Source organism: Panicum virgatum, chromosome 9K (genome assembly GCF_016808335.1).
Source record: "Panicum virgatum strain AP13 chromosome 9K, P.virgatum_v5, whole genome shotgun sequence".
Taxonomy (NCBI): Eukaryota; Viridiplantae; Streptophyta; class Magnoliopsida; order Poales; family Poaceae; genus Panicum; species Panicum virgatum.
Genome location: NC_053144.1, coordinates 3,832,292 through 3,858,021, shown reverse-complemented (window position 1 = coordinate 3,858,021; position 25,730 = coordinate 3,832,292). Strand labels below are relative to the sequence as shown.

The following is a 25,730-nucleotide window of genomic DNA, read 5'->3' as shown; positions in this document are numbered from 1 at the left end:
GTGTCCTTGGGCATAGGTGTAGCATAGTTTGCAAGCCGAGCGAGCGTGTTATTCTCTTCCCTGTGTATCAGAAAGAACTACAGGCAGAAGAATCAAACTCGCTTGTATGAAAACAATGATACTGCAACTTAGCTGTTCGATGTATGCAGGATCGATCTGGTTTGTGGCTCAAAGCAAACGCCCCGGGCCCCCTGGGAGATAGACTCAGTTGTTTTGAGTCTGTCTACCATCGAAATTGGACCTCGATCTGCATGAAACCTTAAAGCGGATGCCGGGACCCCCTGGTAGGTAGGCTCAATGGTTTTAGGCTAGCTACCACCAGTCAAGGCTTGACCCCCTGCGTAGCACTCCAAAGTTACAGCTTAGTAGCAGGCACGCGGGACTTATTCCGGACCGGCCCCAGGCTAGTACCAGGTCCGAGGCTCTTAGATGCACAGGTCCAGGTAGCTCAGTGCTTGTTACAGAGTGGTGGAGGGTGTAGGCTTAGGGTGCAGAACCAGGCAAAGGTGCTACACAGGGCTCCGGACCACTCCAGGAAACAACACATCTTTCCGGACCTGGCTTCGACGCCCCAGACCCTTCCCAGCAGTGGGTGAGGTCATTTTTCCGTACTCGATCCTTTGAGATATGGAGCTGGACATGCCGTTTAGGACTTAGGAAGCCAACCCTTGGGCTAGAACGAGGTCCGGGCCCCTCATTACCCAGCTCTGGGTACTAGGGCACTCGTTACAGGGTGGTGGAGTGTGTAGGCTTTGGGTACGGAACCGGCTAAGCGGCTACACAGGACTCCGTACCACCCCAGGAAACAAGCACCCCCTCACCAGAGCTGGTCCCTAGGAGTCCGGACCCCTCTCCAGCAGCAAGAGGGTCCGGATCTGGACGGCAGTCCAGCAACTCAATACAGATCTTGGGTGTAGCGACAAGAGTGGAAGTCCGCGCGGAAGTTAGAAAAGTAAAATCTTTGAGAATTGAAGTGCGAAATTAAATTTTGACACAAAGATAGAACTGGGGTAAATTTTTCCTTTGCAACTTGATGTACATGGCTTGCACGATGGATGCCAGAGGCCGAGTTTACGAGGTCGGACCTCTACCGCTCTGAGCCGCGTGTTAGCCGATGGTGCGATGGATGCCAGAGGTCGGGTTTACGAGGGTGGACCCCAACCGCTCTGGGCCGCACGCTAACTCTATCTTATTACAAAGGAAAAGTTTATTTCCCTGCTCTGCCTAGGTGTAAAACTTACGCAGATGCTCTATGTTCCATGGGTTGGGTAGCGGCACTCCATCTTCTGTGGCGAGGCGAATGCATCCGGGCCGGCATACCTCTGTGACCTTGAAGGGCCCCTCCCAGCTGGGGGAAAGTTTATGGAGCCCCACTCGGTTCAGGATCCGTCTGAGGACGAGGTCGCCAGCCCGGAGCTCCCTACTATGCACGAACTGTTGATGATAGCACCGGAGCACCTGGTTGTAGCGTGCATTTCGGATTGCTGCTTGCCACCTTTGCTCGTCAACGAAGTCCACGTCATCATGTCGCAGCTGCTCCTGCATGGACTCATTAAAAGCCTGGACCCATGGCGAGCCCAGGTGAATTTCTGGGCGAAGGCATGCTTCAGCCCCGTATACCAGGAAGAATGGAGTCTCCCCGGTGGCTCGGTTGGGTGTCGTCCGGTTGCCCCATAGTACGCACGGAAGCTCATCAACCCATTTGGCACCATGCTTCTTCAAGCTGTTGTAGGTGCGGGTCTTGAGTCCCCTGATGATCTCTGCATTCGCTCTCTCAACCTGCCCATTGCTGCGGGGATGTGCTACGGACGCAAAGCATAGCTGGATGCCGATGTCCTCGCAATACTCTTGGAAGAGTCTGCTTTTGAATTGGGTCCCGTTGTTCGCGAGGATGCAGTTTGGGATGCCAAATCTGCACACAATGGACTTGAGGAATGCGACTGCTGACTTTTTGGTGATGTTCACCACCGGGGTAACCTCCGGCCACTTCGTGAACTTATCGATGGCGACGTAGAGGAACCGGTACCCGCCGACGGCCCGGGGGAATGGCCCCAGGATATCTACGCCCCACACAGCAAATGGCCATGAGGGCGGAATCATTTGCAGAGCTTGTGCCGGTGTGTGTATTTGCTTTGCATGGAACTGGCATGCTTTGCAGGACTTCACCAGCTCAGTCGCATCCTGGAGCGCTGTCGGCCAGTAGAAACCATGCCGAAAGGCCTTGCCAACAAGCATGCGAAATGAGGAATGACTTCCACACTCGCCTCCATGGATCTCCGCGAGCAACTCGCGGCCCTCTTCCTGGGAAATTCACCGCATGAGGACACCATTGGCGCCACGGCGGTAGAGATCCCCTTCTACCACCGCGTAGCATTTAGCCAATCGGACTATGCGCTCAGCGGACACATCGTCATCAGGGAGGATGTTATCTTTCAGGTAGCCCGGGATCTCGAAGATCCATGCATCGGGGCTTCCCTGAGCAGGTGGTGGTGGCTCTATGAGGTCTCCAGGATCCTCAACAGAGCACACAGCCCAGGTCGGGCACCATAGGTGGAATGCCGCCAGGACCGCTAGCTTCGAGGTGCTAGCTTGATCCCCTTCACCCAGTTCGATAGGCTGGGTGGTAGGTCTCAGCAGCCGTCTTTCGAAGACGCCCTCGGGCATGGATGCCCAGGTAGATGCTCTCGCGGAGAGATCATCTGCTGCTGAGTTGAGTTCGCGGGGAACATGTTGCAGTTCCAAGGCGTCGAAGTCCTTCTCGAGCTTCCTCACGTGGATGAGGTATGCCGCGAGCTAGGGATTGTTGCAGCCGCAATCCCCTCGGACCTTCTTGATGATTAGTTGAGAATCCCCCTTCACCAGAAGCTGCCGGACCCCCAGAGAGAGGGCTTGTGTCAGGCCAAAGATCAGGGCTTCGTATTCCTCCATGTTGTTGGTGGCCTTGAATTCAAGGTGCACCATGTACTTCAGCTGATCTCCGTTTGGGTTGATGAGGACCACACCAGCTCCGGCCCACTTCTCACGAGCGGACCCGTCGAAGAAAAGTGTCCAGTGGGGCCCAGAGAAGACTGGTGTCCTGTTTTCCGGCTCTGGGGGTCCGGCGTTGAAGTCCGGACCTCCAGAATTGCTTGGAGAAGGAGTCCACTCCGCTATAAAGTCAGCCAGGATCTGGCTCTTGACTGCGTGGCGAGGCTGGAAGTCCAGTTGGAACTCAGCCAGCTCTACTGCCCACTTGGCGATATTGCCCGTGGCGTTGGAGTTGTGCAGGATCGCTGTTAGTGGGTAAGAGGTCACTACAACAACTCGATGTGCCTAAAAATAGTGGCGCAGCTTCCTGGACGCAATAAGTATCGCATAGATAAGCTTATGCGTCTCCAGATACCTGGCCTTTGCCTCGTGAAGGACTTCGCTGACGTAGTAGACTGGCTTTTGGATGGTCCAGACCCTAGTGACCGGGTCCGGTTCGCCTTTATCCTCCACGTCAGGTCCTTGGGCCCCCAGCGGTTCTGGGTTCCCACTGGTGCGAGGCTCCTCCGAACCCCCTTGTCCGGGTTCTGGAGCTTCAGGCAGAGGTGAGGTTGACGGGCCCCTATGTCTGGGGTCCGACTCACCATCCTTGGCCGGAGAGACCCTGGTGTCCCCCTGGCGAGCATGCTCCGTCCTCTCGGCGACCAGCACCATGCTGACCGCTTCCGCAGACGCAGCAAGATACAGAAACAACGGCTCACCTGGCTCTGGAGCCACCAATACTGGCAGCGAGGTGAGATGCTGCTTCAGTTCCTGGAAGGCTTGTTCAGCCTCTTCGGTCCAAGAAAATGGACCGGACCTCCTCAATAGCTTGAAGAAGGGAAGGGCCCTCTCAGCTAGCCTCGATATGAAGCGGCTAAGAGCGGCGAGAGATCCAGTAAGCTTCTGGACGTCCTTGATGTGGCCGGGAGGCCTCATCGCTTCGATCGCCTTGATCTTGGCTGGGTTTGCCTCGATTCCTCGATGTGAGACCAGGAAACCCAGCAGCTTCCCTGCCGAGACGCCGAAGATGCACTTCTTGGGATTCAGCTTCGTGCGCGTGGCGCGCAGTCGGTCGAAGACGAGGGACAGATCCTCAACTAGTGTTGACCCTACCTTAGTCTTGACCACAATGTCATCAACATACACCTCAACAATATCTCTAATTAGATTACAGAAGGTTTTGTTCATAGCTCGTACAAACGTGGGTAAGGCATTTCTCAGACCATACGGCATGACAATGTAGCAATAAAGCCCGTCTACTGTTACAAAAGCAGTATGATTGCTATCCTCTCTAGACATCTGAATTTGGTGGAAACCAGAGTATGCATCTAGGAAAGACAAAAGGTCGCACCCGAAGGTGGAGTCCACGATCTGATCAATACGTGGAAGAGGATAGGGGTCTCTAGGACATGCCTTGTTGAGACTAGTGTAGTCGATGCACATTCGAAGCTTCCCGTTGGCCTTTGGGACGACGACCGGGTTGGCCAACCACTCGGGGTGGTGGACCTCTTCGATGAAGCCAGCATGTAGGAGCTTGCGGACCTCTTCACGGATGAAGTTCTGCCGCTCCACGGACTGCTTCCGAGGCTTCTAGCGTACTGGCGTGGTGTCAGGGTAGATCCTTAGATTGTGCTTGATCACTTCCCTGGGGATCCCGGGCATCTGTGACGGTTCCCAGGCGAACACGTCGACATTTGCCCGGAGAAAAGCGATGAGCGCGTCTTCCTATTTCTCCTCCAGGTTCCCCGCGATGCGGGTGGTCCTGGTGGAGTCCGCTCCAATCTGCACTGTCTTCACGGGAACATCGTCCGGATCAGACGGCTGAACACTAGGTGCCTTTGCAGGCGCCCTGGGTTGCGAGGGGGATGGGTCCTCCTCGGAATGTGCAGCCTCTGTCGCCAGAGCATGCAGTCTCTCAACTGCAGCGACGGCAGCGGTGCGGTCGCCCTGCACGGTGAGGACACCGGCAAGGGAAGGCATCTTCAAGACCAAATACCCGTAATGAGCAATGGCCATGAAGCGGTAGAGTGCTGTCCGGCCAATGATGGCGTTGAACGGGAGGTTCACCTCCGCGACATCGAACAGAACGCTCTCTGTGCGGAAGTTCTCCTCGGTCCCGAACGTAACCGGCAGTGTGATGCTCCCCAGAGGGAACACCGGATGTGGGCCCACTCTGGAGAATGGGCGAGAGGGCGTCAGCTTGGACTCCGGGATCTGCAGCTGCTTGAACGCTGCATAGCTAATGACGTTGAGGCCAGCCCCACCGTCGATCAGCACGTGATAGAGCCTCACGTTAGATATGACAGGGGCGATGACTAGAGGTAGTACACCGGCCCCAGCCATATTCTCTGGGCAGTCGGATGGCCCAAAAGAGATGGTGGTGTTCATCCACATCTGGTGCGGCGCCGCCTTCGGGACCTCGACTTCACCGAAAGGACCTCTCGGCGAAGGGTCTTCACGTCCCGCCGGGAAACGAGCTCCCAGCTTCCACCGTACATCACGTACAGCTTCTTGCGGGGGTCATCGTTGTCGGAGTCGGAGTTGTCATCGTGGTACACGCCCTTCAACTCCCGAGCGGGGGATTGATACCCCAGCTCCTTCTCCCCGGCCGCGGCCCCGCTGTCGGAAGCCTTATCCTTACCAGGCCGCTGGCGAGGAGGAGGTGAGCCGTCCTTGGAGGACTGCTCACGTCGCCCACTGACCCGCTTCGCGAGCTTCTGGATCTCGCGGCAGTCAGCGGCGCTGTGGCGAGCGGTGGGATGCACCGGGCATGAACCTCCACTGCCACCCTGCGGGCGCGGACGCTTGCCATGCATGTTCTGGCCCCCAACCGCTGCCGCAGCTGCTGGCGCCGTTGCCGGCTCCGCTGCCGCAGCTGCTGGCGCCGTTGCCGGCTCCGCTGCCGCAACAACTGGTCCGCTAGGATGTGGCTCCCCACGACTCCGGTTCTTATTCTTCTTCTTCTTGCTACCGTCCTGAGTGGTAGCACCGGAGCCACCAGCTTTGGTGTCTCTATCTTGGGGGGTTGAGTGCCATGCGCGGCCCTCAGCAACCCTGGCACACTTGTCTGCCAGGGAGAAAAGCGTGGTAACGCTTTCCACCTCGTGCGTCGCCAGCTTCTCGAGCATCTTCTCGTCACGTACCCCCTGACGGAAAGCAGTGATAATAGATGCATCGGAGATACGAGGAATGGTGCCCCGTACCTTGGTGAAGCGCGAGATGAAGGCCCGGAGCGTCTCTCCGGGTTTTTGCCTCACGGCGTGGAGGTGAGCCTCTACACCATGCTGCTGGTACGCACTGGCGAAGTTCGCAATGAACCTCGCACAGAGCTCCTCCCAGGACTGGATCGTCCCAAGAGTGAGATTCATGAGCCTTGTCCGGGCTGGCCCAGACAAGGCTACATGAAAGTAGCTCGCCATGACGGCGTTGTTACCACCAGCCGCTGTGATGGCGGTAACGTACACCTGCAAGAATTCTAACAGGTTAGTGGTACCGTCGTACTTCTCCGGCAGGTGCAGGCGAAACTTGGACGGCCAGGCGACCGCGCGGAGGTGCTCCGCCAGCGCAGCACAGCCTACCCCGGCCACCGGGACACCCAACTGTATCCGGGCGTTCACCGGAGGCTTGGGCGCCACCACGTCCAAGTCGGCGTTGAGGTTGCGGCCCTCAATGTTGAGACGGCGCTCGCGCGCCCTCTCCACAGAGATGCGGGCGTCCTCACCCGCGCGTCTGCGGTTGAGCTCCGCCCGCAGGTCTTCTGTTTGTGCATCCCTCACTGTGGGAGAGCGCACAGATGCCGACGCACCGCCCTGGCGCTGGTGGTATGGCACCACCGCATTGCCAGGAGGAGGTCGTTGTCCAGTCCTTGCAGAACTGGGGGAGGCCTGAGCCAGATGGAGGAGACGGTCAACGTCGTCCCGCCACTGCCTCAGGGCGTCTGACGAGGCTGCAGCAGCCGGATGGTTGCGAAGCAACTCCCTAGCTGCCGCCAGCGCTCCGCCGCTCGCGACTTTTGAGGGGGCCCTCGACGGGCGCCCTGACTCTTGCCGGCGAGCAGCACGCACCGCCGCCGACGGTGGCTGCTCCACGGGCACAGTTGCCCCTGGAGCAGGATCGCGAGAGGCGTGTGGCGTGGAGGACGCCACACCCTCAGTCATCTCCACGTCGTCCACACGAACCATGGAGACGAGCAAGCGTTGAACTGAAACCAGCCCGCGCACCCCTACCTGGCGCGCCAAATGTCCTGGTGTGGCAAACCACAGCCGGGTGGCGGAAGTCACCCGCCTAAGCCCAGAGGGTGAGTACTCGGGGGGTTAGCTAGTGACTAGTTCAATCTCGCTCAAGAACACGACGAACACCCAGGGTTTAGAGTGGTTCGGGCCGCCGGAGCGTAATACCCTACGTCCACTGTGTGTTGTATTTCCTTGCCTCGCGAGAGCCCGCGAGAGCTTGGGTCAGCCTCAGTGTGTGTCCCTGTACAGCGAGCGCCTCCCTTTTATATCTCAAGGGGACGCGTACATGGCCGTTGGGTCCCCGACAGGTGGGCCCAACTGGTGCGGTATAGAATAATGTACTATTCATACATTACGGCGTCGCAGGCGGAGGAGATCTTTCTTCTGGATTCCCTTGCCTGCTCCTGGAGTCCCCCGTTCAGCGTGTCCAGGCGCTGTCTTGTCGAAACGGCGCCAGACGTAGGTAGCGGCGCCACCTGCCACGTAGCTGAACGGGCTGCGTAGCTTGCGGCGTAGGCGGCATGATGGAAAATCGCCGTGCCGTCGTATCCAATTAATGCAGCAGACGGGCTCTGCGCGGGTGAGGCGCAGGCGGCTGCACTGTGTACCTTGGTAATACGCGGTGCATAGTGAGGCCTGACAAAGGCTGCCCGCGTGCCGCGGTGGCAGAGCACGCCTCAACCACCAGCATTGAATGCGATGGGAGGGCAAGTCTTCCAGTGGAAGGCTCGCGCTTGAGCCCGCGCCCGCGCCTCCGGGACACGTGGCGGCTCCGGACCCCCCGGCGGTATGTTGGTTCTACTGCACGGGAGGTCCGGATGGGTGCGGGAGGTCCCGGACCCTTATGGGGGGTCCGAGGCCCCGGCTGGTAGCTCAGAGCTTCCCTTCTCCAAGGACACGTGGCGTCTCCGGACCTATCCCAAGCGGGGAACGGGTCCGGGGCCGTTAGCCTGGTGAGGTAAGAGCCTGACCCATGGGGCCTGGCTGCCCTTGTCCTTTGGGAGTAGTTACGGTTAACTACGTAGGCCTCTCCTTGCTGCAATAGGAATGGATATTCCTGCTACAGGGTACCGACAGTCATCATGAAAGCTTCGTCTAGAAATTAAACAAGTGAATACTATCAATGATCACAACACTAACAATTTCACAGATGCCCCATGCATTCTGAAATTAAAATAGCACTGGAACTAGGCAAAGCAAAATTCTCGAGACGAAATCATGGATTCAGTTCTCAGACTAGTTTCAGCTCAATCAATCAAGGACATTAGTTCAACGACAACCTCAACTCTCAAAACCCTCGGCACAGAATCGAGGGAGTTGGAAAAACTTCTCGGATAGCCGAATCATCAAAGAACAAAAGAAAGAAAGAATCAAAGACAAGAACTGCTCTGATCATGCGGACGTCAAAACCATCTCTTCATCTGGAACCAGGTCTCGGTTCTTCCTTGCCGCCGCCGTGGACGCGTAGTGCGGGTCAATCCTTCCCGCTGCCGTACAAGATGAACTCCGAGCCGTGAAACTCCACCTTGGACGCCGCCTGCCGCTGCCTCCTCGCTGCCGCCGCCGCCGCGGCCGCCGCCAACGTACTACCGGGCCCTCCAGACGCGGCCTTCTTCCCGTTCCCGCTGCCGTCGGTGGTGGCGGGAGTCGAGGGGGGCTTGTAGTACATGCGCCCCGTCTGGGGGCAGTGCCCGTAGGACCGCACGGCGACCCGGGCGCCCATCTCCAGCAGCTCCTCGCACACGCGGCCGTACCGGCTGCCAATCTGCGCAGACTTCCTCCCCATCTCCTCCGGCCCGGGCAAGAACTAACTCCTCCCAAGAACGGCGGCGCGCGGACGGAGGGACGGGACGAACGCCGCGAGGCCGGGGCTGATCGAGCCGAGAGATCGAACGCCGCCGAGCGCGGGCGCGCGGGCTCTCGGTTTCTTTCCTCGAGGTAGCTGGAGCGCGGCGCGAGTTCTTGGTTTCTCTTCTCGGCGGCGGATTGATGGCTGGAGCGCGAGAGTGGCAGGAGGTACCTCGGAAAGAGGGATGCGTAGCGGGGGTGGGTATTTGTAGCCGGCGGAGGGGAGGGGAGGGGAGGGGAGGAGAGGAGAGGAGAGGTCGGCGCGGCGGGCGGGTGAGTCCGACGACGGCGTGGGTTTGGACTCCGAGTCGGTCGGGGCGCGCGAGTGGCCGCCAAGGAAACTTCAAAGGCCGCCAAGGAAACTTCAAAGGCCGCCATTGATTCAGCGGCCCAGATCCCAGGCCTCAAACTCGGCCCATTTACAGACCGTAGGGCCCAGCCCAATTTTTTCCATCTTCCAGTCCCCTCCATTCCAATCCCAATCGCGAGCACGGCACCGAGAGCCGCCGGCGAGAGGGTGGGCGACGGCTCGACGAGAGACGGCGAGGTGCTGCGGGCGGCGAGTTAGCCGCCGTTACCGCGGCGGACGGGTTACAGATCTGGTATTTCCCTCTGTCGGCGCCAGCCCCCTTTTGATATTTCGTTCGAATTGATCCTGTGATCGATTAGGTTTAGAGTGATTTTTGCTGAATTAGACGATGTCTACACCACCTTCTAGATTGTGTCGCGTCATCTCTAGGACTCTATCCATAGGTTGCGACGATGATATATGTGAGCCTCATTCTGCAAGTGGATTTAAGTTGCTCATTACCTTTGGAATCCTGTATGAGTGCTACATATTTCAGCGTCGTGCGGTTTGGGAATTGGGATACTGCTAACTACTGAATTTTCATGCATTTGTGTAACTTCTCATTATGTTATCTGACCACATGCATGCCAGCCCAGTTGTTTCTGAGTAGTGCTCAATATTTTTCCTTTTATCATTCTTTTGCAGAAATTCCCTCCACCTATCGATCAACAGCTAACTTAAGATCTGATGGAAAATGACAGAAGCCAGCTTGGTCAGATCGACCCAAGAAGAGCCCGCTTTCCTTGTTGCATCGTATGGACTCCAATACCCTTCATCACATGGTTGGTACCATTTATCGGTCACATAGGTATCTGCAGAGAAGATGGTGTGATTCTGGACTTCGCTGGTCCAAATTTTATATCAGTTGACAACTTTGCATTCGGAGCTGTTGCACGCTACATTCAAGTAAACTGTGATGAGGTTTGTACCCTGCGGGCTGCTGTTTTTGCTCTTCTCTTTGACTTGTCTGAATGCTTGAAACATGCTAGTGCTTACCACCAAACATTGATCTTTCGGAATCTGCAGTGCTATAAGCTTCTTGAACCTGAAGGAGATGCCACGTGGGATGGTGCACTGAAGAAAGGCACGCAGGAGTTCCAGAACAGGAATTACAACCTGTTCACCTGCAACTGTCACTCCTTTGTTGTGAACAATCTGAACCGTCTGTTTTACTCCGGCCATGACAAATGGAACGTGGTCAGCCTAGCTGCTGTGATGTTTTTACGAGGCCGCTGGGTGAGCACGGTGTCCGTGGTGAAGACCTTCTTACCATTCGCTGTTGTTCTCTCCATTGGTACCCTCCTTGGCGGCATGACATTCCTGATTGGCATTGTGGCTTTCGCCGCAGTGATGACTGGCTGGTTCCTTGTGGGCACCTACTGCATCAAAGGCCTCATAGAGTTGTGATTGGAGTAGATATGATGTGTTCGGGGTTCAAGAACACGCACTTTTAATTGTTATTGATACCTTCCTGTATGATTGGTTCCTGATGGTATTCATCCATAGATGTGAATGAATCATGTGGAGTGAATTGTGTAGCTTGATGTACTGGTTGTTGTCACTCTTTCTCTGTGCTGTTGAAGGGAACATGCCACTGCTTCAAGTCCATATTACATGGTCTATAGGTCATTTATCAAAGTGCATGTGTGAGTGAAGAAAATGTTGTGTTCTAGAACCTTTAGTTGCCAATTTTTACCAGGTAAACCTTTAGTTGCCAATTTACCATATATCGAAGTTCATGATCTTGGGTAATCTGCAAGTAGTATTGGTTCTTTTGCGCTGATTACTGGCCTACAGCTATGTTAACTTGTAAAGACTGTTTTCTGCTTCTCCTGCTTTATTTTAAAAAAAAGTTTTGCTGAAGATGAAATAATTCGCACCAGTACAATGTGGACGGTCCCGATGGTTTCCTCCTAGCAGTTCAACGGCGGACGTTGCGCCGCAACTGGGCTTATCAGTTATCCCCAGCCCCGCGCAAGCGCCACTGCAAGCCACGCTGTGGCAAGCCGCCAGCATCCCCACCATGGCGCTTCTCCTCCATCCCCGCCTCCCCTCCCACCCTCCCCGCGCGGCCACCCAGCACCACCACGCCATCTCGGATGGCTCTTGCCTCGTTCCCCTCCCCGGCCTTGCGAGGAAGCGCACGCCACTCGCGGTGACTTGCCGGGCGGCAAGGGTCAAGGAGGCCGCTCCGACCACGCGCGGCGCGCCGCCCCCGCCGGCGTTGCTGGCGAAGGAGGCGCACAAGTACTTCGACCACGCCGTGGTCACGGTCCGCGCGGGCGACGGCGGGCACGGCGCCGTGCTCGCCATGCCGCCCGCGCCATCCGCCGACGCCGCCAAGCCCCGCGGCAGGTTCAACAGGGGCGAGAAGAAGAGCAAGAAGGTGTCGTACAAGCGGAACTACGACGGGTCGGTGGCGCTGCCCACGGGCGGGCACGGCGGCGACGTCGTGGTGTACGCCGACGAGGCCGAGGAGACGCTGCTGCGGTTCCACGAGAAGGCGCGGTTCTGCGCCAAGAGGGGCGGGAACGTGGGCGCCGCCGGTGGCACGCTGAGCTCGCGGATGCACAGCGGGTTCGCCGGGGAGACGCTCAGGATACCCGTGCCTGTAGGTTTGTGGATTCGGTGCTGTGAATTCCGAGCGTTTTTCCTGTGTGAGGATGGGTACATAATCATTGCCCTGGCATCGAATTGCAGGAACTGTTGTGAAGCGCAAGAAGGGGACTGTTCTTGCTGATTTGGCTCATCCCGGTGATGAAGTGCTCGTTGCTAGGGGTGGACAGGGCGGGGTGAGTTTTTATGTACTGAAATGTTGTCATGGGGAGATGTGAATTTCTATTCCCAGAAGCATACCCCCAAACTTTATGAAACATTCCCCTAAAATGCTATGGGGGCATAGTTAGCATTTCACCATCGTCATTGTTTTTCAGTATTACTTTGAGCATAAATGTGACTAGTGCGTGGTAAGAATCTTAACCATCCCTCTCTGCATTTCAACATTTCCAAGGCATGAAGCTGTACGCAAACTCACTGAAAGTTGTACGCAAGCGCTCTAGCAAAGATCTGCAAGACTGCAACTTGATCATTCATAGTTACCGGTGTGTTATAAATGGGTGTCAGTCACTGACTTGTGACTTGCATATGAAAGATGGTGTTGATTTCACTTTTTACGGACTAGAAATGGCCACTGTACCAATTCCATTAGTTACTGAGTTTATAGTATAAATGCTCTGATTATTTCTAACTGCGTAGCTTTGTAAATTTTCTTCTTTCATGTGTCTCTATGCTGTGGATTCTTTTACCATTCATTGTGTTTATTCCCTCTCATTTGTCATATTATTACGACCTTCCAGTCTTACAGTCCTACTTTATATTTTTTTCAGATCAGCTTGATAGATGTGCCTGAGTACAGGAGGAGGAAAGCTATGGTTTTATCACCAAACATCATGCGTGATGCTAGTGACAAAGTAAGTTGTCACTATGGCCTTTCAAAAGGACTACATGGTAGCTTGAAAGACATTTTACCAACACATTTCCTTCATTGCATCTTCTACCCTGGAGAAGGATTTATTGGGGATAGACATAGTTCTTTGTTTCTAATAATGCATCATTTGTTTAGTTCTTAGGTTTGTACAAACAGCCCATCAGAAAACATAGTGCAATCTAGTTGACTGCCTCCTCTTACATGCTTTGCAAATGCCAACCTGCTTGCATGTCTGCAATGCCATGTTAAGCACAAATTTACCTAAAGTTTCACAGACTATGGTTAATGACTGATCATGAGAAGAAGACGCCAAAGTTGCTTAAGTGGTAATTGTGACAGGCGTGCACTTGTATTCAATATGAGGGCTCTAGGCCCGAATATATACATGTACAGACATTAGGAAATATGCACAAAACCCCTTATACAATGGGAAACTACAAAGGGTACATATAAATCTAACATTAATGCTAATAGTCAATTGTAAATTTTAAAACATATGGAACACTGAACTGCTGGTAAATGGCAATCATTGTTAGTGTGATAAATTTTGATAACCTAAATATTTCAAGAGACATTGTCAGGTTGATTTTGCTGGCTAGTATTCTCAATGTCCATAATAGTTTGGTGATTTTATGACCTCTTGTTTTTGTTTGCAGGTATTAACTCATGGTCAAGCTGGTGAGGAAGTAAGCTTGGAGCTAATCTTAAGGGTAGTTGCTGATGTTGGCCTTGTGGTATGGTGTTTCACTAATCCTGGCATCTCAAGTTTTCAGGAATAAGACATTGTTTACATCATTTAGCTAAATAGTTTTCATATTGAGTTTGTTTCATTGCTATTTTTCCGAATGTTGCCATGCTGGTATAAAGCGTCTTAATTGCATCTTCAGGGGCTTCCAAATGCTGGAAAGTCAACACTCCTATCGGCTATAACTCTTGCAAGACCAGACATTGCCGATTATCCATTCACTACATTAATGCCAAATCTTGGCCGGCTTGGTGGAGATCCTGCTTTAGGGGCGCTGCAGTTTTCCTCAGAAGCAACATTGGCAGATTTACCAGGTCTGATTGAGGGCGCTCATCTGGGAAAGGTACTTGTTTTACTTCTATGTCCTTATTGGTTCTACACTAAATTTCTTCTGAAGTTTAGTGCTGTTTCCCCTTCCTATTTTTCTTTGGACTCATCATGTGATTTCATTAACTTCAGGGTCTTGGTCGCAATTTCTTGAGACATCTAAGGAGAACTAGAGTAATTGTCCATGTCGTCGATGCTGCTGCAGATGACCCTGTGAATGATTATAAGATTGTCAGAGAAGTAATTTCTCCCATGTGCAGTTTAGTTTTCACTTTGCACTTCTCAGTATTATAATGTTCACAATTTGTATAATCCGTGCTGTAGACTAACATCAGTGGGAAGGTAATATACCTAGGCTTCTAGACAGCAAAAATATATTAGAATAAAATTTGCTTTCTTAAGGCATGCAAATTTCAGTTAGGGATATCAGGCTTGTGATTTGTGAAAGTGAAAACTGAATCATTTGTCTATATTTCAAGTCAAGGTGAAGTGTTGAACAGTGACCTGGAATGCATCTCTTTGCAGGAATTAAGGATGTATTATCCCCAATACCTAGAGCGACCTTACGTTGTGGTCCTGAACAAGATTGATCTTCCTAAGGTGCCCTTCAATTCCTTAATTTGAGTTAAATATTGTCTTCCTAATTGGAGGATGCCATTTTCTGTTTCAATTAATTTCCTGAAGATTTGACCTCACGCTAGCATGGTCGGTGTTTAACTATTGTAGCTTTGATTTTTCCCCCCTCCTCTCCGTGTAGGCCCATGATAGGCTATCGTCACTGGCTTTAGAAATATCTTCAATTGGCTGTGAAGAAGCCCATGTCAAAAACGACAGCAAAGATAACCTAAATGGAAACATAAGCGAACATCAGGTCCCATTGGACGCTAACGTTGAAGGCAGTGAAAAGGAACTTGAAGTCTATCCAAGACCTCAAGCTGTTGTTACTGCAAGTGTATTGTATGTCTCATCACCTTACCCAGCTAAATTGCATAGTTAATGCCTTCAATTTCAATCTGTTCATATTTCCAAAGCAAAGTTCATAAATTCGTTGTTCTGTTTATAACATACAACCTTGCTATTACCAGTACATTTTTCTTGGCTGCCTGTTTCCTGCCCTGCTTTGACATCACTCATTATGTTCTCCAGGAAGCACATAGGGATTGATGACACGCTGAAGGAGATAAGGGCAGCCCTGAGAAAATGCTTCGATCACAAACTGCCAGTGCCATGAAGCCTATGATATGCTGACTTATCATAGTCTTACTGCCATGGTTCAGCATATCATAGGCTTACTACCATGGTTTAGTAGCAGAAAGGGAGTGGAGTGGATGGTCCCTTGGCACATGATGAAGAGATTCCAACGGCAGTAAATGGTACGGTTTGCACTTTCAGCAGTAACAACAATTTTGGAAGGATGAAGCCACCCAGGGGCGTCCCTAGCATATGTACACCTAAAAGTTTTGGCCAAAAAATTGTAATCTCGGAGTCATAGCATATGTACATAATGTTGGTTAGGTCAGAAGAAATACAAAAACAATTTGTCTCACTCCTTCAGCTTCGGCACGATGTTATGTAGAAATACAATACAGATATGCCAATTTCCATTAACATGATCAGCAAAGTACATACATTAAATAATTTGAAAATCTTGCCAATTTCACATAAGGACATAAGGTGATAATTAAAGCTAACCTTGCATATAGATTGTATATTTCATCCATGGCATGCTCGTGGATGAATTTCAGCTCAAAACATACCTCAGAACGTGCAATATAAAAGTATACGTAAAGGCCTATGAAACATGCCGATATTGACGAACATGAGAATTTTTCATAGTGCACGGCGTTGTAGATTTCCACGGTTCCATGTCCTGGTGTCCACAGTCTCCACAATTCAAAGAAGCTTCCTCCCCCGCGCGCGCCGCCCTACGGCCTACGGGTCTCCTCCGCGGCCCACGGTCTCCAGCGAGCTCCGGCGGCGGCGATACACACAGCACACGCGGGAAAACGAGCCCGTTCTGCCGGCGAAGCGGTGCGCTCGCTTCGCTCGTGCCGAGACGCGAGGGGAAGACAGCGACGCGACATGCCAGGCTGACGCGCGAGCGCCCGGCTGATGCGCACGCGGGCGCGCAAGCCGGCGCGAGCATATCTCCTACTGGATGCGGCCGACGATTCCGTGGCGCACTCCGCCCCGCCCCGACTCCTCCGTCCAACCAACGCCTCGCGCCGCCGCGGCCGGCCGCCTTCTCCCTCGTCTCGGCCTCCTAGAAGAGTACAAGGTCCGAGCGCCAGCAAAAAGCAGAGCAGAACTGCAGGACCCCATTGAGGCCATCACCCACAAGGACGCTGGACACCAACGCCGCTGCTGTCGCTATGGCGGGGAACGGCGGCGAGGGTGCGGTCGGGAAGGTGACCTGTGCGGCGTGGATACGGCGGCGGGACGATGAGGGGCCGCCCGGCGTCAGCCGCCTCCTCGTGGCGTTCGGGCGCGGCGCCACGGCATCGTCCCCGCCGCTCGTCGATCTCCTCGAGTTCGACGCCGGGGCCTCCGCCCTCGCCTCCGAGCCCCTGGTGAGTGGCGACTGCTTCCCCCGTGGGCGAGAGGGAGGGCCGGTCTGATCGCGCCCTGAGCTTATGCGCGCTTGCTTGCTGCTTGTGGTTTCGCAGGCGAGGGTCGTCGTGGGCGAGGAGGCAGCCGACACGCCTGGCGCGATCGCCGTGCACCCCGGCGGCCGGGAGTTGGTCTGCGCCACCGCCAAAGGATGCAGGTGAGTCTCTTTCTTAGGAAATTGTATTAACACATTGCTTGAATTGTAGGAAACTTTCCTTTTAGATGAATAGATGTAAGTGCTAGAACTCTTGCGAAATGCTTGATTTATATGTGCAGAGGACTGAAGTGTCATCTCTTGCCTAGATGACTTTATCTGAATCCACTTCACTGTTGTTTTATCTGAACTTGTTTTCTCTACTTCAATCAAATTACTGACAAACAACTAGTACACAAACATTAGCGTTCTTCAGGCTTGTAATGTAGAAAGCTTTGGCTAAGCGTGTGTATAATTGCACTCCTTGTAATATATACTCTTTTTCTTATATGAAGCCCTTTGTTTCCTATATGAAGATCAGTTCCCTTTTTCTTTGGCTTTTAATTTATTTGTTTTAGACTATTATATATGCTTTTTTGTCGCTCTTGTAGGGTGTTCAAGCTGGTTTGTAGAGATTTCGGTATTCACCTTATTCCAAACGATTCTTTACCTATCCAATCTGTTGGCCCTCAAAAATGTTTAACATTCAGCACTGATGGTGCCAAGTTTGCTATTGGTGGTGAGGTATGAGCTCATTCTGTCTCGTTATTTTAATTTTTTATTGGTGATCTTTTTGATTATGTATTAATGATACGATATGAGAGTTCTGTTTTTTTCTTAAAGTTCTAACTATTCATCAACTGATAATTTTTTACATATGTTTGTTCAAGAGTTATACAGCTTCATTGACTTACTTTTTCTTTTTTAAACTAAAAGTTTCAATTTTCTATCTGAACTTTCCTAGTGTATTTCACTATGACAGGATGGACATCTCAGAATATTTCATTGGCCAAATCTCGAAGTTATGTTGGACGAACCTAAAGCTCACAAATCCTTCCGTGACATGGACATCAGGTGAAGAAACGGGGAAGCTGCTTTTATTTGACACTTTTTCCCTGCATGATTTAGACGTGTATTATTACTACCTACTAGCTACTTACTCAGAAAAGTATATAGGATCCAGAAGTGCACATCATACCTTCTAGCTAGTATCTTGGTAGTTTTAATGTAGTCATTGTCTGAGTTCCTTGCTTGGAAGATATAGTTACTGTAGATTCGTTACTTTGCAAGCTAAACACCTATATTCATGTCTTCTGATATAGTTCTTCTACCCTTCTCATGTAGCTTAGATTCAGAATTTTTAGTTTCGACATCCATTGATGGTTCTGCGAGAATATGGAAGATTAATGAGGGGTCTCCACTGATCAATTTGACAAAATCTCTGGTGTAGTATGATAACTTCCTATATTTCCTCATCATAGTTGAAACTGAATTCTTTGTCTGATCTTCTTTTGTTTTATGTTTGTTTACAGGATGAGAAGATTGAGTGTTGCCGCTTTTCTAGGGATGGAACTAAACCTTTCCTGTTTTGCACACTTGTAAAAGGTAATCCTTTAAATGAAGTTAAAGAAATGCTGCAGCAGTCAGCTATAATTAAATCTTTGTCTCCCAAATAGGGCATAACATTTTGACTATGGCTGTGGACATAAGTAATTGGAAAAGAATTGGATACAAACGGTTTTCAGCAAAGCCCATTTCCACACTATCAGTTAGCTTGGACGGGAAATATATTGCACTGTAAGTGAAGGAGATACTAACGTATACCACTGAATTGTCTCTGACAGCACATTTCCATCTACCATTTTACTTTTAGGAACAAATGTAATGCCAAAGTTTGAAACTAATTATAATAGTTATTTTTCCAAGACTGGAAATTCATCTTCCTTTTGCATTTTCCATTGGCTGTCCATTATGTTGTGAACTCTGCTGAGCTGAACTCATTATTTTTATTATGTCAAATTCATGTATATGATGATAAACTGTGGCCAAAAGTATATGTTTAGTTGCAATATTTCTAAATATTTTCGAAAATGCACCCTTTTGCAGATAAATAGTGAAATCATTAACCTGAAGTTTATCCAAATGACTAAAGTACATTTAGCTAGCCAACATATAATGGCTATTCTATTACAATGTTCTGAACCAATTGATTATATTGAAAACGATACCAGCTCCTTTTTCCTTTTCTACAAAAGTAACATATCCACTTGCCATCCCAGTTACACTTCTTTGAAACTAAATTTGTATCTATCAATGTTTGACCACAAAAGCTTGATTTTCCTTTGGTTGTGAGGTGTCATTATTATTGATATAATTTTCACCTTTATTTAGAGGAAACCGTGACGGCGACTTTTGTGTCGTGGAAGTAAAGACGATGGAGGTCGCTCACTGGAGCAAGAAGGTTCATCTTGGCTCTCCAATTTCTTCCATTGAATTTTGCCCTACTGAAAGGTAATTTTTCGTATTTGCTGCAATAAGTGACAAACCGTACATCACTAGAGTGATAGGTTAGCATTACTAGCTCTCTATTATTTAGCAACGATCGCTTGTTAAGTTGTTATATCCAGAAGATCACTAGATATGCTAAGAGTCTCAGTGGAACAAGCAAAATGTTTCCTCCATATGCATCCACACCATACTCAACATGCCTTACCCTGGTGGCAACTGGCAAGTGCAACTGTTCAAGTCATGGGATGCACTGTGATAATACTGTCTTTGGATATGCAGGGTTGTAATCTCCACCTCACATCAATGGGGAGCAGAGATAACAAAACTTGACGTCCCTCCTGAATGGAAAGGTACGCGTCTGCGTCTCTGTAAGCGGGTCTTGCTCTATCCAATGTTTACCAAAATGCGGCCTCATTTTCACTCTCCTGAGTACTACTGCAGTGTGGCAAATCTGGCTGGTACTGCTAAGCCTCTTCGTGTCATCTGCCGTCCTTTTCTACCTGTTCTTCAAGCACGCAAGACTCAACTTGTTGCCCTGACGATTGGCCCATCCTGAGCTTCAGCATGGTTGCTGTCTGCCGACGATAATAACTCCGTTGCCCTGACGAGCTTTCCTCACTCCAACCATCACCATTCGTTTCTTAATTCTGTTCCAAGTTCCAACCCTGATGCTACAGTGTCACAGAGTTTTGTACCTGGACTGTTCCACACCGTGCCTTAGATTGCTGTTGACCTCTCAATAAGTGAAGGAAGCACAGCCCGTTGCGTCCAGCTGTGTTACCTAACCGAGGCTGATCAGTCTCAAGACTGTTTCTGCTGGGCGTATTGTTCAATCTGGATCTGATATGTGACACGCTAACGCTGTCTGGCTCATCACTGTCAGGTCATCATCTGATTCTGTGCCAGGTGTGAACGTTTTCTAGAAGCTCACAGCAGCCAGAACGCCGTCTCAGCTCGCTGGTCAGCAATTGCCATACAGGGATGCCACTCAGACAGGGACTTGCTTTGACTTGCAGTGTTGTGTTTCTGGTCACCGGTTAGACCGATCGTCTCCGTCTCAAATCCATGGTTTGCTTTTGTGGACTGAGCTGAGGAGCATCTTCTGAGCTCGGAAACTGAACGCGTTGCGTGGGGACGGGAAACTGAGCAAGTTTGTGTCGCTGCGCTGTGCAGCATGCTTTCACCGACTATTCAGCTAGTGCGCAGAGAGCCAGAGACTTTAGGTTCCATCGCACTCGCCTTTTGGTTCCCACTCCGGATCTCAATCAGAGGCCCTATGCGTTGGACATGAGATCCTACTGCCAATCCATCGAGCACCTACCTATCACCTACATGGATACTTTTTCTGAACAAGATGTTGGTTCAGATCAACACTGCTTCTGTGCTCCAAGTATTGAAGAGACACGTTGCAAGGTGCCGGCGTGCCGTCAGGAAGGTATCTTGGTGGAAATCCTCCTACTCTGCCTGCCAGAGGGTGGTACATCGTTTCAGTCGTGGTGACCGGTCTGATGATCGATCTTTCAGATCTGGGAATCGCAGTTAGGCGTCACTGCTCTTCTTGGATGTGGCCAATGCTCACTTTAAAAAACAAAGCCAAAAACAAGATTGTGGTCATGGACTCATGGTGATGAAGGCTTCTAGAGTGGAAGGTGGAAAGGGGCGATTTGAGAGGGAGGTTTTGGGTGCTTTTCGCGCAGAAATGGGAGGAGAATCTCCTTTCCTTTCGTCCCCTTGTGCAGTCGTGTTCCTGCTGCGCCGATCCCTTGGCAGCTAGCTGCTTGTCATGCTTGGCGAAGCCGTGTCCTGTTTGTTCATCCTGCTCGTTTGGTTGGTGTGCCGACTCGTGCCCCTGAAAGTTTCAGCAAGTGCGTGGCAGCTGGCTAATAAGGAGCCCTTCAGTTTCATCCTGAAAATTACGTTTTCCTTTAATCATTATCGTCAGAGCTTATTTACCTTATTAGTTATAACAAAGCACAGAAAAGAAAATGAGTACCATACTCCTATTACATTTACCTGTCAGTAATTGACTACTAGTATAATATATCTTTTTTTCTTTTTCATAACCATATGGTAAATAAGAATAAAAAATGAAAACTTAGTGTATGGCAAGGGACTAGGGTAATATGTCAATAAAAGAGGACCATAGCATGTGTTGCATGTGCTTTCTATACCAAAGAAAAGACGAAGAAAAAAGCAACTCCATGACGCTGCCTATAGTAAACAAAAGATTTGGCAAAAGGTTTGCTTCCCTTTTACTTGCACACTGTGGGTCGATGGGTCTCTGACAGATACAGCGACTGTGGTGTGGCTTCTCCACGTTTTGGTGAAACGGACATGCATCTCCGTCAGTTTCATGACCCAAACAAGGAGCAATTCCATCCTTTTTTGGATTTGCCAAATTGCAGGTGTATATGTGTCCACTTGATGGCAATCACTTTCTAGTTTCTTCATTATTATTATGGTCTCTCGCTCGAAGGCCAAATTGCAGGTGTATATGTCCACTTGATGGCAATCACTTTCTATACAATTGCAGGAGCTTAGCTAAGTTCTGCGGAGAGTTTGGCATCTTGAATCTTGAGTACCAGCAAATACACTCCACCGTCACACTTAATACAAAAAAAAAACTTTTTGAGACTGCTGGAAAAACCACAGTTGGAAAAGGGGGAAAGTAATCGAGGGTTTAGCTGTATTTGCTCGTGTGTCACAGTGAAATATAGAACAGTATTCCCGTAAAAAAATTAAAGAACAGTAGAAAATGAAGAACCTGGCTTAATAGGAGAGAAGATGAGTGGTGGGTGTGGTCGCCCAACTTCTCGGCGCGCCATGAAAAACCAACAGCTGAGCACCAAAGCTTTACTTTCCGGTGTTATCCCATCAATTGGATTTATTGAGCATAAGAAAATTCGTCAGTGTGCTTGGACAGTGAGGACAAATACATGGGACAAAAGGAATCAAGACACGTTCACTTGAGATCGAGTTGGTTGGAGACTTGAGGTTAAGGCTAATTATATTTTATACTACTATAGAACAGTCCTTTGTTCCAAACCATTTGTCCCGGCTGCCTTTGGGCCCGGGACAATAGATGGCTTTTGTCCTGAGTATAACGGCTAGCCGGGCCAGCGAGGAGACATGAGCCTTTTGTCCTGGGTGGAGGCACCAACCGGGACCAACCCCCCTTTTATCCCGGTTGGTGGCTCCAACCGGGACAAAATGCCCCACGACCCTTTTTGTCCCGGGTGGAACCACCAACCGGGACTAAAGGTGACCTTTTGTCCCGGGTGGAGACTCCACCCGGGATAAAAGAAGCTACCGACGTCTCCCTCCCGATATTTTCCAAGTCTCTGGCTCCTCTCCTCTCATTTCTCTTCCTCTTCTCTCTCTATACCTTATCCTCTTCCTCCCGCCCCCCTTATCTCTTTCTTCTCTCCTTCTGATCCCCGCCATGCCTCTCCCTCCCTTAGCTTCCTCACCCCCTCCCTCCCTCGGCTTCCTCCCTCCCCGGCGCGGGGGGGATTCAGCGGACCGCCGCTGCCAGTGGGGCCGGCGAGCCGCCACCGGGTGCGTGTGCGACCGCCACCGGGTGCATGTGCGGCCGCCGCCGGCGCGCGAGGCCAGGAGCCGGCGGGGATGGGTGCGGGCCGCAGAGCCGCCGCCACCGCCGCGTGAGGCCAGGAGCGACGGCCAAGCTCCAGCGGGGACGGGTGCGGGCCGCACAGGCGCGACAAGTCCCGGCGGGCGGCGCCCCGGCGCGGCCTGCTCCAGATCCGGCGGGAGGCGCGGCAAAGGCCGGCGGGCGGCGCCCCGGCGCGGCCTGCTCCAGCAGGAGGCGCAGCTAGGCTCGGCAGGCGGCGACCCGGCAATGCCACCTCCGGCGGGAGGTGCGGCCAGGCCCGGTGGGCGGCGGCGCAACCAGGCCCCTCCGCCTATGGTTTTTTTAATTTTTTCCCAAAAGTGCCTGTGAGTGGTATTGATTTGTGATTGATTTTGTGAATGAATACTTGGTGATTGTAATGTGGTTATGATTAATTTAGTGAATGAATAATTTGTGATTGTAATTGTTTTTGTGATTTTAATTTTGGAGAAATTGTTGGATTTGCGGTCTGCGTGCGCTGACGCTGGGCTGCGTGCGCTGACGTGCTGTTTTTTTATTCGAAAAAACACATTTGTCCCGGTTCCATACCATCTGGGACAAAAGAGTCTGGCACATTTGTCCCGGATTCATAGCCCCAGTTGAAAAACCGGGACAAAAGGCAGTTGCCAACCGAGATTATTGTGGAGTTCTGTAGTAGTGTTAGTGACATTTCAGCTCAGCTCGTCTCCTAGTGTCAACCATGGAATTCTATGGCAGGACAAAGTTTTCTTTAAAGATAATATCCCAGGAAGGCATGCATTTCCGAACTACCAAACCAAAAAGGGAAAGATGTTTGGTCTTTGTGGATAAATACCACAGCAGAGATGTGTTTCATGCATTGTATAGTAGCCGCCTACTACCGGGCTCCCAACTTGGCAGAGCCTTATCAACAAAAATAAATAAATAAAATAAAATAAAAATGGCAGAGCAAATAAATATATGGCCGTGTTTGGTTGAGATTTCATGGAATTTTTTTCACCTTTGACCACTAATTTAGAGTAGTAAATGAAGTCTAATTACAAAACCACATCCACAACCCCCCGTGTAAATCGCGAGACGAATCTAATGAGGCCTTTGACCGCGCGATTAGAGGATGGTACTGTAGCATCACTGTAGCAAATCATCAATTAATTACCGCCACTAGATTCGTCTCGAAAAGTTACACCCATCCCTGAAAAGGTTTTGCAAATAGACTTTATTGTGAAACTAGATTAGAAGGTGAATTCTACCAGCGCAAAAGAAAGGAAAAAAAGAATTATGCGCTTTGTTTGGTTTGAGATACGTGCCTTTTGTTTATACAGTTCTTTAAGTGTATGCACTAAATCAAAGAGCAAGGACTCGACGACAATCTTGCGCAAAAAAACAATGTTACCACTTGTCGTATCGGTTGTCTATCTCCAGCTCGGTGTACGTGCCTCGCCCATCCCCATGCACGCTTTGCATACACTATACTTCGTGACCCAGCTTGTCAAGAGACAATGTACGTATATATGTTTATTATTGCTACTGTATCTGTATGTTAAGGTTAGCAACTTAGCATCTCGTGACACCATTATTATCTAGCTAGCTAGCTGGTGCCTACATTAGTTTTCTAGCTTCCTGATTAACATACTTGACCTTAGGATATAGCGATGTTGACTCCGGTGAGCCACACATATGCGTGTTAGCGTGAAGCTAGCGTGCAGCGCAGACAACTCAAGAAATAAGTAATTAACCATGTCAAGTGGTCTCTTACAACCCAACAAGACCCTTAAATTTTTTAACTCAAAATTATATAAGATTAGAGTCTGGCTCTTTTAGTGTCCGGCCGTTAGATTTTCTAGTTCAAAATATTGAGCCCTTTACCACCCCTAGATACCAGTGCGGGATAACACAAGACACAACTTGCATCATAAACTCATAGGAACTGATCCGAACATTTTTTTTAGAGCATGAGCAACGTTAACAGCGGCACACGGTTAGTCGCTGTGCGTTGCAATCCGAGCTTAAATTTTTGTGCGTGTGACAACTAACAAGGGCACGCAGTTGCTTCACGAACGGGGCACACCAAAATCCCGACACACACACCTGTCAACCAAGAAAGAAACGCTGAGGATCGGATATTCCATTTTTTTTGGCGAAAGATCGGATATTCCATCTAATTAATTTCCTCCAGCTGCCAAGTCAAATTGGTTTAGAAATGGAAGCAGATCAGATTCGTATGGATGCATATATAGATTCGGATATCTCGGATATCCGTCTTCCTATTATTTCCTTTCTATTTTCATCTCTAGGATGCAAGCGTATTAGATTTGCACTCATACGGATTCGGATATCTCGAATATTCATTTTCCTATTTCCTTCCAGTTTCGTTCCATCCCTGAATTGGTATGCTTTGCTTCGTCGCAGAATTTGCCTATCTGCTGGCACCTGGACCCAAAGGGACGCATTTCACGGGGACACTTGGTGGCGAATCATGAATTGCATCATAGTCTGCATGGCGCAATAAAAAAACTAATGAGGGAATATAGCTCGAATGATTAGATTCGTCGAGGTGTGACTTCCTGCAGATAGGGATCCAAAAGCTTCACACGTATCGTCGATCGTGTTTTCCTCTCTTTTTGCCATTCAATTTTTTCCCCCGAAAGGCTCCTTTTGTCATTCACTAGGTGTATGCCTCTGCGTTGTAACGGGAACTCAAAAAATTCAGTATCATAAGAGATTCGTGAACAATCATCGAAATTGAAAGGGAATAATGTGTTTCTGCCCCTACTCTAAACCTCAGTGGTGATTTTACCCCTTATTTTTAAACTTTGTGATTTTACCCTCGTCATTTTCAAACAAAGCTGCTGTTTACCCCTAGTCAACGCGTTTTTGCCCCTGTTTTGACCGTTTTCTTAGTTGATTTTGCCCCTGTTTTGTGAAGAGTAAGGGTAAAATCACAAAGTTTAAAAAATAAGGGCAAAATCACCATTTTGCTTCCGAACAGGGGTAGAAACGCTTTTGCCCCTAAATATAAATATGACAATGG

The 25,730-nt window shown here is 50.3% G+C and overlaps 4 protein-coding genes across 4 annotated transcripts; 3 read left to right on the top strand and 1 right to left on the bottom strand.

Annotated features, from left to right (window-relative positions):
* Positions 1–8,592: 8,592 nt before the first annotated feature.
* LOC120648470 lies at positions 8,593–9,200 on the bottom strand. The gene has a single exon (XM_039925243.1). It carries the CDS (start codon positions 9,025–9,027, stop codon positions 8,716–8,718), a length of 312 nt encoding a protein of 103 aa, XP_039781177.1. The 5' UTR covers positions 9,028–9,200; the 3' UTR covers positions 8,593–8,715.
* Positions 9,201–9,531: 331 nt separating this feature from the next.
* LOC120649443 (protein RTE1-HOMOLOG-like) lies at positions 9,532–11,098 on the top strand. Its single transcript, XM_039926234.1, has 3 exons — positions 9,532–9,691; positions 10,084–10,359; positions 10,465–11,098. Exons 2-3 carry the CDS (start codon positions 10,126–10,128, stop codon positions 10,843–10,845), a joined length of 615 nt encoding a protein of 204 aa, XP_039782168.1. The 5' UTR covers positions 9,532–9,691; positions 10,084–10,125; the 3' UTR covers positions 10,846–11,098.
* Positions 11,099–11,426: 328 nt separating this feature from the next.
* LOC120649440 (probable GTP-binding protein OBGC2) lies at positions 11,427–15,635 on the top strand. The gene is made up of 9 exons (XM_039926232.1): positions 11,427–12,053; positions 12,139–12,230; positions 12,825–12,908; positions 13,582–13,659; positions 13,813–14,013; positions 14,130–14,237; positions 14,523–14,597; positions 14,755–14,954; positions 15,144–15,635. Exons 1-9 carry the CDS (start codon positions 11,462–11,464, stop codon positions 15,226–15,228), a joined length of 1,515 nt encoding a protein of 504 aa, XP_039782166.1. The 5' UTR covers positions 11,427–11,461; the 3' UTR covers positions 15,229–15,635.
* A 107-nt stretch (positions 15,636–15,742) lies between these two features.
* Positions 15,743–19,962, top strand: LOC120649442 (SEC12-like protein 1). The gene is made up of 10 exons (XM_039926233.1): positions 15,743–16,567; positions 16,664–16,764; positions 17,193–17,325; positions 17,564–17,655; positions 17,926–18,025; positions 18,114–18,186; positions 18,258–18,378; positions 18,973–19,092; positions 19,369–19,439; positions 19,531–19,962. Exons 1-10 carry the CDS (start codon positions 16,370–16,372, stop codon positions 19,626–19,628), a joined length of 1,107 nt encoding a protein of 368 aa, XP_039782167.1. The 5' UTR covers positions 15,743–16,369; the 3' UTR covers positions 19,629–19,962.
* The last annotated feature ends 5,768 nt before the right edge of the window (positions 19,963–25,730 follow it).

Excerpts from the sequence above, each read along its gene's own strand:
- LOC120648470 (XM_039925243.1), bottom strand. The coding sequence starts at position 9,027 with ATGGGGAGGAAGTCTGCGCAGATTGGCAGCCGGTACGGCCGCGTGTGC.
- LOC120649443 (XM_039926234.1), top strand. The coding sequence starts at position 10,126 with ATGGAAAATGACAGAAGCCAGCTTGGTCAGATCGACCCAAGAAGAGCC. Across the intron at positions 10,360-10,464 it reads TTCAAGTAAACTGTGATGAG|TGCTATAAGCTTCTTGAACC; the intron begins GTTTGTACCCTG and ends CGGAATCTGCAG.
- LOC120649440 (XM_039926232.1), top strand. The coding sequence starts at position 11,462 with ATGGCGCTTCTCCTCCATCCCCGCCTCCCCTCCCACCCTCCCCGCGCG. Across the intron at positions 13,660-13,812 it reads TTGCTGATGTTGGCCTTGTG|GGGCTTCCAAATGCTGGAAA; the intron begins GTATGGTGTTTC and ends TTGCATCTTCAG. Across the intron at positions 14,238-14,522 it reads ATTATAAGATTGTCAGAGAA|GAATTAAGGATGTATTATCC; the intron begins GTAATTTCTCCC and ends ATCTCTTTGCAG.
- LOC120649442 (XM_039926233.1), top strand. The coding sequence starts at position 16,370 with ATGGCGGGGAACGGCGGCGAGGGTGCGGTCGGGAAGGTGACCTGTGCG. Across the intron at positions 17,656-17,925 it reads TTCCGTGACATGGACATCAG|CTTAGATTCAGAATTTTTAG; the intron begins GTGAAGAAACGG and ends CTTCTCATGTAG. Across the intron at positions 19,440-19,530 it reads CGTCCCTCCTGAATGGAAAG|TGTGGCAAATCTGGCTGGTA; the intron begins GTACGCGTCTGC and ends GTACTACTGCAG.